Source organism: Anser cygnoides, chromosome 1, assembly GCF_040182565.1.
Source record: "Anser cygnoides isolate HZ-2024a breed goose chromosome 1, Taihu_goose_T2T_genome, whole genome shotgun sequence".
NCBI classification, from domain to species: Eukaryota; Metazoa; Chordata; class Aves; order Anseriformes; family Anatidae; genus Anser; species Anser cygnoides.
In genome coordinates, this window is record NC_089873.1 from 187,099,404 (window position 1) to 187,112,696 (window position 13,293).

At 37.6% G+C, this 13,293-nt stretch overlaps 1 protein-coding gene across 7 annotated transcripts in view; it reads left to right on the top strand.

The window, feature by feature from the left end:
* Nucleotides 1–6,307, top strand: part of DCLK1 (doublecortin like kinase 1) — a 242,527-nt gene extending 236,220 nt beyond the window's left edge. For all 7 annotated transcript variants that reach the window (XM_013192575.3, XM_013192574.3, XM_048081175.2 and 4 more), the window contains one exon: nt 1,302–6,307. In XM_013192575.3, coding sequence (XP_013048029.2) covers nt 1,302–1,466 — 165 coding nt within the window. In that variant the 3' untranslated portion in view covers nt 1,467–6,307. The remainder of the gene's footprint in view (nt 1–1,301) is intronic.
* The last annotated feature ends 6,986 nt before the right edge of the window (nt 6,308–13,293 follow it).

The window sequence follows — 13,293 nt, forward strand, 5'->3', positions numbered from 1 at the left end:
TATATCTCAAGAGAAAACAATAAACCCTTTGAAGCAGAATAACCTTTGGCTGCATTTTTTTAGATGGAGATTTTCATACTAGGGAAAAAAAAAAAACCAACTTTAAAAGCCTTAACAGTTAAACCTATTCAGTTCTCAATTACCTTTGCCTGCAGTGCCATGACCAGATACTTGTTTCCATTTTGTGGGTCATCTTACTAGTCACCTGCCTTTTTCCTTTTTGCTTTTTCCTAAACAAATCATGGGTCATATTTTAAGAAAACAACCCTACTCCAGAAAGCAGTTAACTATGTGTCAAAGTGCTCTTGCTGAATCAAGGCCATCCTGTCGAATTTGTAATTTTACAGTGCTTTCAGGGACTGTAGTCTAATGCCCTGTAATCAGGAAAATAGTGAAATCCAGTCTCATGTTTGAAGTCAGACTTGGACTGCCCTTTACCTGGGTTGCAGTTTCACCTTGTAAATGTCCCAGACAAAGCAGAAGAAAGGTTGTGGCTACAAGTTACAGCCATCTTATTAAGAATTGCATTCTCAACAGTAGCAGAAAATGATCCAAAAATTAAAGCCCATCAAGTAAACATTCTCCTTCCCTGTTTTTGGATTTGCCCATCCATATCTGGACTCTAGATTAAAATTAGCAGACTATTTAGTTTGATAGACCTTGGTTAACAGGAAGAGACAGGATGGTCAGGCTTAAATGGGTCTCTCCATCAGAGCTCTTCAGCATTCTCCCTAAGAACATCCATTGAGTGGCATGAGGAGGTGTCAAAGAGCTGGGCTAGCTCCCCTCAGTGTTTGTTTTTCCTCTCTTGTCTGACAACTTCATCACAATCCATCTTTGTTAGCCAATCGCACTGACTTGAACATGGGTGAGTGTGTATCAACCTTCATTAGGTCAAATCAAAGACAAACGTACATCTCTGCCTTGCCTGTAGAAACAGATTTATACTTTGAGAAGGGTGGGGGGAAGGTCAGTTGGTATTTGGCTTGAAATCTGAATCTATTAAAGTATGAAATTAATAGCATCCAGCAGTAGAACATATGGCATCCATATATATGGTACTGTATCTGCTTGATGATGTCACACTTACCTCTTAAGGTTTGGGAAATGCACTTTTTAAAGCATTTAGTTATGTTGTGGGCTAAACCTTTCAGACCTGACTGAATCAGAACAGGTTTAATTTGGTCTGAACATTTATTATCCCTGGTATTTCCAGGCCACATACAAACTCATGGTTTTCATTAGCTTTGCATTTCACACACAGCCTAATTTCATTTATTCTTATTTTATGCCCCTGCCAGACCACCGCTCTTGATAAGGAGAGGCAGGTTTTCCGACGAAGACGCAACCAGGATGTGAGGGGACGATACAGGGCACAGCAAGCTCCACCTGAACTCAACTCCGAATCGGAAGACTATTCACCAAGTTCATCCGAGACTGTTCGCTCACCTAATTCACCCTTTTAATAAAACACTTTTACTCAAAAGTCTTGGCTTTAACCCTTTGAGACCCTGAAAATACTTCAGACCTGTGTGAGGTGATTACATCCGATTTATCCAGCACTAACTGCTGGGATGGTGGAACACAAAAGGGTGCTTACAGAATCTTTGTAAGAATAATTTCCTAATTGATTGAAATATTTGTTCTCTGTTTAGATTGCAACTTGCTGCTAACATGATCCTCAAAGGGTTAAGGCTATTTTGCTTTTTTATTTCAAGATAGAAGCAGTGAATGTTTTCATCAGTGAAGCTAGGAACTGCAGTATGTAATTTTAGCACATGTTAACCCTCTGAGTAAATGGTCAACTTAAATCTTGACAGCCCACATTAGGGCTTTATTCTGGCTTTTTTGCTTTTATACGCACATATCTTTTATGGTACCCTAAAGTTCCTTGCTAGTTGCTGGCCAAAACAATATCAAACACACTCTCGCTTACAAGCTTTAAAAATGAAAATAAAGTGAAACCAACAGTATCTTCCACTGCAGCTCATTCTAAACCTGCATTATACGTCCATAGAAAATTGACTGTTGTTGGAAGATACTGTGCAGAATAAATGGGAAATCCAGTTCAGGGCAGCCTCAAAGTTTACAGAAGATGACATGATGATGGCCACAAAAGGTTGCTTCCATATCATTTACTACTAATGACAATGCAGTGTCTTGGGAAATGGCTTGAGGATATGTTCTGTCATGTAATGGTATGTAATGATCTGGCTGAGAAGTTCCTGGATCCTTTGCCTCACATTCAAAAATGTACAGACATCCTCTCAACATTACCTGATTATTCCATAGATAGCCACAGTTATCGATGTGGCAAGAGTTAAAGATTAAAATTGAGAATTACCCTTAAAATAGCTAGATTATTTCTAAATTGGGGAAGACAAAGTCATTTAATATATATGTAAAGCCTAACCTGCGTTAGTGAAAGTTTTGTCTGAGAGTGGATAAACTAAAAGACTCAGTTCTATTTGTAATATCTAATAAAATGGGCATTTTCACAGAATATACATATTTTTTGTTTGTTAAAACCTCAACATAGCATTATAGCATTTTCTTTAACTATTATCGTAAAATTGGCTTCCACAGAAATACTACACTTCATAGACTTTTGCTTCAAATGTGATAGTTTGAAAGAAAAATGATTAAAAATTCACTCCAAATTCCACTGGAATGAAAAATGCAGCTTCCAAAATCCTATTCTAAAATAAAAAATAACATTAAATTTATACTTTATCTTATTACTCACATAAAATTGACAATATTTCATGTTTTCCTCTCTAAGGTTAAAATTTTGTCATGGTGTTTTTAAAGAGTCATAAAAATGTGGTTTCCTCTTTCTTCCTACCTCTTTTCCCCTTTTTTCTCTTTCCTTGTCCCTTTCTCTTTCATATCTTAAAAATAGAAATATCAATATGCTGCCCAAAAAGATATGCAGACTTTGCTGATCTTGCTGGGAAGTATAAATAAAGTTTGGAGGAACAGGGCAAGTTGCATATAGTGCAGTTTCTGTTCTGAGTTGTGTTTGCACATGGAGCTATTACTACAAGCAGTTGTGGCACTGAACGTGTACCTGCAGCTTGTTGGATCTGGTGTAATGCTCTTTTGCATTTCTAGTTGGAAATATCAAATGAATCGTACTTTAAAAAACACTGAAATTGTTTTGTTTCTCCATCCTTTAAAATGCATCTTTCATTGCCTACATCATGAAAATTTGTATATTAAAAGCTTTGAAGATTTTGGATACAAGAATTTCATCTTGTGAATCTTCACACAAGTGATACAAGTATTTCATACAGAATGCAATTAACTTCACCCAGTGTTAAACTAGAAGTGAGACATTTAGTGTTAATTAGATCTCCAGCCTTCCTTGGCATACAGGGAGATGAACATTTCCAGGTTTGATTCATCCCACCTGCCATGGGCACACATTTTAGGAAGTACTCATGCTTTGGTTCACCTATTGCTCCCACTCCTTTGAGTATAGAAGGAAGCACTGGTAGAAGTTTACATCAGCCACCAAACTTCAGGTTATCGAGTTTAGTAGGACAAATCTCACCCTAAGTCATTAGGAGACTGATCTCTGAATACACACCCACGGTCAGAAGCCCAGTGCCGGCACATGGGCTCAGTTATTCTAGTTGGAACCCGAACAACAACATTTTAACCTAAGTGAAGCAAATAGGTGTCTTGTTGGAGAACTCCACAGGTGCAAGAGGTGAAGGGCTAAAGGAACTGCCATACCTAAGTTTTCAAACTTTTGGGTTTGGGAAAGGGCTGCATTTATGGCATATCCTTGATCATGCCCATCCAACCCTAGAGTCCCTTCAGAGAGAAGTCCCTTGGTCGATAGGTCACAGCCACTGCCGTTGTGATGTTAATGGCTATAGTTCGATAACACTTGGATAGGACAGGGATCATTTTATCATGGGACGAAACTCTCTGTTAAGGTAAATTCTCCCTTGACACTTACATCACTTTTTAGGAGGTCAGGATCTGGCACATTTTTTTCCAGCATGGTCCTTCCCACATTATATTACAGCTATCCCTTTAGAATAGATGCAGCTCAACCATGTAAATGCTAGACATACATTTGGTAACAAAAAGCTGTCCATTAATACCACATGCTCCCTGACTGCTGGGAAAATTTGGCAGGCTTAAAGCAAAGGCCAGTGGTCATTCTTCTTAATTAGAGAGGGAGATCAGGAGAAAAAAAAATAATATAAAAATACATTTCACCTTACGCATGAGAAATATTATTCAAAAACCCATCTGGGATTTTTGTATCGCCTTTGCTTTGCTTTGGCATACAGGGTTATCATTAAAATAAGATGTTTGGCTCCTTCATCTTACACCATCTTGCACTACTTAAAATGTATGTAGAAATAATCCTAGATCCTGAAATCCCTACTCATCCCCAGTGTCTTATGTGTTTCTGATCTTTGGTTCATGTTTTATGAATATAACTATAGAAATATTTATTTTAAGTTATCTTTAGGTCTGTGAGAGGTTGAGTTTCAAATTGCCGATAGCCTCTTTTTAGGCTTCAAGGAATAGTGTCTGAGTATTTAAACTGTTTTAAAAGAGGTTTCCATGCTGGTTTTAAATATATTCGTATATATTTTAAATGTAACCGTATATATCTATATATACATATGGTTTTGTGGATATAGTAATGGTTCAGGCTTGTTTGCTAGCATCTGCCCCTTTTCTTGTGTAACCTCTGAATTTCTGGGGGTAAGTGAAGGCAGAATACATGGCCTAAAAATAGTTGAAACACCATTGGGAAAAAAAAAAAAAGATAAAGAATCAGACTATTTCTAATGTGATAAACTGAGAGACAATATAGCACACCTTGGTCATTTTATTGTAATACGTACTGGTTCTCCTAACTGCTTCCTTCATTTTGCTTTCGAATCTTCTTTGCATCGTATTGGTGCTAAATGTGATGAGTTTTTTGTTGTTGTTGTTTCATTGGTTTTGTTTTGTTTTTAATGCGTATTATGTATAGAAGACCAGCTTCCTCCCACCAAGCTTATGTAGTTAACTGAGATGGATGGCAGTCATGGTAGGCACCCTCTATCATGAAGGAGATGGAGAGAAGCACTTCCACAGGGTGACTCAGGTCATCTAATATTTGATCTCAAAATGCCTGTCGGTCTGATCTAAGTATTAACAGGAGAACAGAACAGGATCACTTCCAGCTTAATTCCTGTCAATTAAATGTAAGTGGGGATAATGTGGACCCCACCCTAAGTGCAATATTCTAGTGAGTTTGCATGCAGTAAGCAAACTTTGATGTGAAAATGTAGTGATAGGTCATAGGTGATAGCACAATGAAATGGTCCTGAAATGGGCTTCCTCTCATCTAGATGCATCCATCTAAGAGTTAAGCATCTAATCTAAGGCAATCATCTCAGCTTCCCTTATAGTTCCCTTATAGAGACTAGCTTCTCTAGCGGATAATTAAAATTCTAGGATGGATGAATCGCTCACTAGATGAGGTGGCTAGCCCGAATATATTTTGAACATAATTTAATAATTCATGACAAATTAATTTCTCTGTTAGTTATAGTTTTCATAGCACTAATGTACAAAAAATCCAGAATACCATGGTTATACTCAGAGGGTTAACAGAAAAGCACAAGGCATGCTGATTACATTGGTGTATCCAAACTGCTTTGCTTTTTTAGCCAGTGTTTGCTGATTTTTTCAGAAAATTCTTGAAAAATTTCAAGTTTGAAATAATTTAAGTGTTGTTGTTTAAGGAATTTCTATAACCAAATTAATCTTATTTTTAGCTTAACTTATCACAGGAATAATATGTATCATTGATGCAGTGTAAGTCTGTAGTTCTCAATTTTATTAATTCCACAAGTGATTCCAGAAATCTCTCTTTTTTTAAGTACTTACTCTAGAGCTTACAATGGTGGCATAGGTGACTGAGACTGTCTTTCTTATTGGTAAACAAACAATATTGTAATTTCAAGAAAGTCCTAAGAATCGGCTTTTCAGTTTGGTAGTGTACTAGTTAGGGGAAAGCTATCTCATGACATGCATTGTGTAAATCATCTTTGTAGATGAAGATCGTTCATATTAATGAACACTTTCTTTTTTCTTGACATTGTAGCAGAAACTGTTTACTTGTTAATGAACAACCAATACATTAATTTGCTTCAGACTGTTAGAGGGGAAAGTGAGATTCCAGTCATTGACGATGTTATTGCTTTACAGTAGCCCTCATCTAATTTAAATGTGGTGCATACTACAATAAGCAAAGCCAAACCTGTGAATAAACTCCTGAAAAAGCCTGGTGGGTCTTTATTCAGTTGGGTGCTTGCGTACAGTAGTGTGTGACAGCAGGAAGGCTTTCAAGAATTGTTGAAATGAAAGTGATATATCCACAAATAAGAGCTAAATTGCAATCCTTTCCCTATGGGGCATATATGTTTAAAAAGAATAATAATAATAAAAAAAAAAAGAAAAAGAAAAAGAAAAAGAAAAATTGGCTCAGAGGTTTGCAGCACTACTATATTACCACAGGGCAAGCGCATTAAATCATTGTTATATTTGCTAGCCTGGGGTATATGTTAGAAAATGGCATCTTTTTTATTTAGTTTAGATTGTGGGCAGGGAGAGCTTTCCTAATATTATTGCAGTGCCTGCTAGTGCTGCCATGGTTAAGGCTGTGTTAGTATTTCCATTATAACCTCTTATTCTCAAAGGTTTTTAATTTGATCGTAAAAATTGGCTTCAGGCAGAAACTTGGCATACAATTTTTCAGCTCAGAGTGATTCCTTTCCTAAAATACAGGGGAAATCAGCTTGACCCCTTCAACATTTATTTTCTAACTGTACACAAACATTCACGTACACAGACACAAATCAGAGCACCTTAAACAAAGGCCAATTTATGCAGCTGATTCCAAATGTGTTATGTTTTCAAGCATATCTTCCAGGCCTTAACTACAAAGCTGACAGCTCAGAACTTTGGGGCATTTTGAAAACCGGGGAGAAAACTCAGTTATCAAGAGCAAAAATGTTCCACATGTGGGACGGTTTTATTTCAACGTGACGAGCATTTAAAGCCTGTGCAGTAATGGGGTTGTATATACACCCTGCCGAGTGCTCATGTAATTCCTAAACCCATTAGTGTAAGTCATTCCACGTAGCAAAAGCTAAATGTGAATAAGCTGAATTTCCCCATAACCTTGGGAGAGGAAGCAGTTTCATCTTGCGCTTTAGAGTAGCACCATGGACAAAGCTGACATGCCACCAGCCAAAAGTGTCCGGAAAGAGAAGAATCAAAGGAGCATGTTTTCTCTTAAAGGAAAAAAAAATATGTCTGAATAAGACAGGGTTGAAAGCTCGCACTGAATGAGAGAGGTATTAAAAGCATTTTCAAAAGCAAAAGTATGGAATCATGCAACTATAAAAGTGCAAGGAGCCACTCAGTATAATGAATCCATGTGCGGAGCCAATCAGCTACTAATCTGGAGCAAATTTACAGCTACAAACAGACATAATTAATATACAAATCAAGCACACCCAGCGGCAGATGGAATTGAAATCCTAGTTCTTTTAGCAAACATAATGCAGACCTCTTCCTCGTATATTCACTAAATGAGACCGTGTGTAGCTGTTTGAAGTTGTGTTACATACAGGCTGGTGGGGAAATTAGGTGTTCAAAAAATGACTGTAAATTAATTTTATTTATTTTTTTTAATACCAATTCCACAGCATGCTTCTACCTTAATGGTTCCTTTTGGGAAATGACAGCTTTCAAAAGTGATGTCTATGCATTTTTTACTTGTCTGCATATATACTTGGATAGCCCATGCCAAACACCTTCAATAAAAACTGAGTTGCCATACTGAGGCTGCGCTTTGTATTACCTGCAGTTTTCTGTGGCTGTGGCCAGGGAAAGGACCAAAACAGTCACAAAGAGCCACAGAGTGACCCACCTGTAATGATGACGTCTACCTAATCCTTTGTAGTGACTGACTTGAGTCATGAACCGCAAAGCCAAGTTATTTCTGATAGTGTTTAGCCTACCAAAGTGCTTGGGGAGGGGGTGTTGGGGAGGGCTTTTTTTTTTTTTTTTTTTTTTGCATTCACCTGATAGGGTACCCAGCACCTACAAAATGAATTGCCTGCACCACCAATGTGGCTACGTGTTCTGTCAAGCCACAAGTAAATGTCAGATTGGGAAAATCTCTCCTTACGTTAAATGACAGAGCTGGGAAAAAAGGAGATGGGTAGAAATTAGCCATGATGAATTTAGACTGGCATTTTGAAGATGGTTACTGACTAACTGATCAAACAGATTTTAGAGCTTTTTTTTTTTTTTTTTTTTTTTTTTCCCAATAGGAGCATTGGAGTCAAGAAACTGCAATTAATTTTCAGGTGGAACTTGATCTGTTTATGAGAAACTTTCTTCTCGAGGTGTTTCTGATATATCCTAGTATGTGTTTTCCTGTTGTAGGAATAGATTGGACTCAGAAACCCAGAAGATACCTTGTATTTTTACATTCCTAACACGTTTTAAAGCTAGCGATGGGAGTTATTCATACACTTTTAATTTTAAATGCTTGGAGAAAAGAAAGAGGTGGTGATAAAGAAGCCTTACTTACTTGTCCAGAATTACTCTCAAGAAGAACTGATATTACAATTACATCTGTTACTACTAATACTACCACCACTGCCATTCTGAGGCAATGACTTTTTTAACCTTGGTATCCCATTAGGTACTGGTAACAATGTTAGCATCTGCTAACAGGACCAGAAGTGTCTTATATGAATAACAGCACCTATACATTTATTAAAGCAAACAAACAAGAACAAAGCAAAGAAACAAACAACAACAATAACAACAAAAACAACAAAACCAGGATGCCAACAGCTATTGAAGCTGAGGTCCACAGTATAGTGAGATTTTGGGAACTGGTAAGAATGAGAAAGAGGATTATTTGCAAAGTATAGACGCAATAGATTGAATGTAAAATGGAATTGCTGGTTGTGTATCTTGCAAAGGAGAGTGATAAGATTTTTTTTCTCTTCAGCAAATCCAAGCACATCAGAGAAGGCAAATAAACCTTTAAGATACAAATTAAATTTCTGACAATTTGGTGCTCATGAATCTTAACTAGGTGTAGTCTTCGTGAAATTTCTTTGTTAAATTACTTCAGTGTAATAGGGAGTTAAAACTTAAGGTGGGTGACATCAGATCTTGACAATTCCTGTCATTGATTGTTCAGGGGTGGGAGGAATCAAACTGACTGATGCTAAAACCAGAAGTAGTTTAGGAGAGGCATCTCCAGAGAGAACGGGAGGAAGGGGACTCCTGAGTAATTCCCAGAGGCCAATTTATCATTTGCCATTTGTGCTGATCTTCGGTGTCTCATCTGAGGTAAAAAATATTACTCAAGCTGGTCCAAGGTTAAAGATATATCCACTCTAACTTATTTTTGATTTTATTAAGGAATTAATAATAACCTTTTATATTCTGCCTGAAAGAAAATTGTTAAAGGATTAGTTGAGTGTGAAATTAAATAGTGCTTTTCTCATGCATGCTAAAAAGCTATCTAATGAACTGGTTGCCTTTAAACAAGTTTCTAAATAATTTCAATTTAGCAAAATTTTTGTTTCCTTTGAAAAAATAAGAAATTTATTAATTGCCATGTGATTTGAGTGACATAGATAAATCTTTAATTTTCAAGATATTAATTATATATATTTTCTAAATGATGTACAGTGCTGCAAAAATCAGGAGGGAAGACAAGCGATATTTTTCAAATCTTGCCATTTACAAGGAATGAGCAGGAATAAGGTCCGATATTATCACCTTATCTTAATAGTTAAGTTTTTAAGAGGTTACTTAATTTTATTTAAAATGTTTGCTCTAAAATGGTAATTAAACAACAACAACAACAAACAGAAAAGGACAAATCACTTAATACTTCAGCCGTAGTCTCAACTTCTAATGAGCTCGTGTTTCCTGAGCAGAGAAGCATTGCAATATATTTCAATTCAGTCATCACAACCAAACCACTAAGGACTTATATACAGCTGCATTCCTGAGAGGCTATGCACAGGCTTTAAAAATTAGTCATGCAGCCACATCCTAGCTTTCCCACATAAACCTCTGCACTGACAGGAGTGAGTTTTGATAAGCATGATTTTTTTTTTTTTTCAAAAGAACTATTCCAAAAATTTGCACTTCATGTGTTAATTTCCCAGCACAGGAAGTAAGTTTGGGTAAGCACATGGAAATCAAATATAGTTGTGGACTGACAGCTTTTGTATCTGGTGCCCTTCAACACTATACTTACCAGCTCTCATGAGAAATGTGAAGACTGTTTTACAGTGGAACCCTGCTAAATCCCACTAATGACTGGAAGATTCATTGTAAACGGTTGGATTTGGGGAATTAGCAGGTGAATGAAGAAATACGATAAAAAAACAGAGGATAATGCACTGCATAGTGTACTTTTTCATTTGTTCTGACAATTGATTTAGTTTTAATTTCATACTTCATACATTATCAGTAAGTGCTGGAGTGTAAAAGCTACAAATAAAGAGTCTGAGTAACATGAAACCCCACCAGGGCTTTCTGATTATTTTTGCTGAAAGGCAGAAAAAGTGCTATTTTATCTAGGTTGATAAAAGCATGTATTTTATCCTCCTCTCATTTACAAGTTAATAGTTACTATTTAACAGCTGGTTCCTAGAACAATTCTTGATGGGGGAGATAACTGCAAAACTAGAGACTCAAAATCAGTCTGTCTAGAAGATGAATGTATATCTTCACAGGGACTATAAACAGACAACAGGGTCATAGACACGTGGTACCACAATTTCCCTTTTGGACTTTGTCTTCCCAAAGACTGTGTCCTGCATCTTACTGACAGCACAAGTTTTTGGCATGGTGAAATGAAGGCTAGTGTTGCAAGCCCACCTCAAACCTTCATAAACCTTCACTGTCTTCAAAAGAAACATTCCCCTTCTTCTCTGCCCCATCCCATACACCTGCAGCCCCTCCAGGCCACTTGTTCCCTTCTCCTTCCTACACACCCCTTCTCTTGTGCAGTGCACGTTGTACATCCAGGTGGTAAAACCCATCAGGGAAACTACTCCAGGGGAATGAAAGAGTTTTACTTTAACCACCTAGTTCTCTTAATTGCTTCAATGCACCAGCACGCAAGGAGAAAGGGTGTGACAATGTGGCTGCTGCTGTGGGAAGATGGGACTGCTTTCAAGAGAAGTGGGGGCTTCAAGTGTGGATGTGAGTAAGGGACAAGGGCCAAGAAGTGTTTGCTGTGCCTGTTGGGATCAAGTTCCACACTTTTTCTGTCATTTTTTTACATCTAGATCTTTCAAAAAATTATTGATTGATTTATTTATTTATTTATTTTGAATAAGGTGAAAGAGTGGGGTGATCTTGTGAATAAAAAAATATAATTATAAAAGAGGAAAGACTCAAGAGGACTTTGGGACATGATTATTTATATTTAAACTTTGCATAGATTCAGCAAGACTGTGAATATGTGGTGAGACAACATCACGTTTTCCCTTAGGACTGCCTATATGCTTTAGGTTTTTCTAGTACTTTCTAAATGACTATAGTGGAAGATACACACAGACTCCATCCTGTAGTCACTTGCCACAAGGTGGCAAAAGATATGTCTTCATTATTTGTTTCCACTTGCTGGCCAATATGTGCAAAGGCCACTACTGGAAACCTTAAGCCTGAATGCTGCCCTGGCTACAGCTTTTTTCTCTGCCGCAGAGCCGTGCTGGCTGGCCAGAGTTTTCATTTGTGGTGGTGTAGGTGGAAAATGAAACCCTGGCACAGGCAGGCTTGGCATGGCTGGTCCCTGCCACAAAATACCAGCAGCCAGGAGGCTCCCCTGCGCTGTGTGGTCATTGTCAGCTCCAGACAGGTAAAAATGGATGCGGCATTAAGTATCTGGCTAAACGAAGACTGGTGAAATCCTCTTTTTGACAGATGTTTGAACCAATAAACACCTCTGCCTAAGGAAGAGAATAGCAAGAGAAGTTCCAAGCAAAAGCTGAATTGGTGTTTAATTTCACTGTTAATATTAACATTGGACTAAGAGTGCTATTGCCAGGTGTCTTGAAGCATCCAACCAAGAAAAAGTCACTCCGGTGGTTCACAGCTGTTAACAAATTGGATGAAGGAATGCCTTAAGGCTGGTGCTCTCCTGCCTCTCTTCTCTCACAGTGTCCTGCAGCCATCCCAAAGTTACTACCAGCAAGGGGTGTTCCTCAGCTAGTTCGCGGTGGCTTGCCCACATTTGAATTGAGGGTCACATCCTCCCCACTCTCTCCAGTCTGATACTGATAACCATCAAATGATAACGCTTCTGCAAGGGGACTGGAAAATGCAGCTACTGCATTTGTTGCCTCTGTCCTAGCCACGAGCATGTGCCAGGCATCCGGTAGCACAGAGGAAGCCTGCAGACCACTTGCAAATCAATAGTAAGTGGCCATAACCAAGTAATCCCTGGAAAGCAGATGGGTCTGGTGTGGTGTTTTTTTCTTTTTTTTTTTTTTCTTTTTTTTCTATTTTTTTCTTTTTTTTTTTTTTTGTTCTGCTTTTTTTTTTTTCTTCTGAACAAGAAACATGTTCAAAAGTCAAACTTGCTTCCTATTGTTTGTTTCTGTTATGTTCAGGGAAATGGGACTTTGGAAACAACAACAAAAGAGAAGGTTAACAGCACTACATCAAAGAACTGTCCAAATCTCATGTTTCTCCTCTTTGGGTAACAAGCAGATAAGGAAAACAGGATCTAGATTATGTCCAGCTGCTCATTCTGAAATACAGACATGCTGCATTCCAGGCAGAAAAAGCACCTGTGCAGAAACCTTGTTAATTCTCCGTTTATTTCCTTTCATGTACCACGGAGTTTGTTGTTTTTTTTATGGGCAAATGCCACATAGTCAAATCTATAGTACCACGATGTTCCCTGATATCTCCCAAATAGATACCTGTTTATGTCAGCTCTAGGTAGGAGAAACAAAATACACAGGTAGCAAATTTAATGAATGACATTTCAATTAAGAAGTTAAGCTTTTAACATGCAGAGCATTGCATGTTATCAAAGCTTGTTAGATATTTGCTCAAAAACACTGATTTGTGTGTATTTGAGTAAGTACTGAACTTTGAAATAAATCAAATTTAATTATACAATCTGGAGATAAGAGGACAAATGTAGGGAAAAAAGGACATCTCTGCTCCAAGGCTTCTCAAATCACCTGCACAGAGAGAAATCAA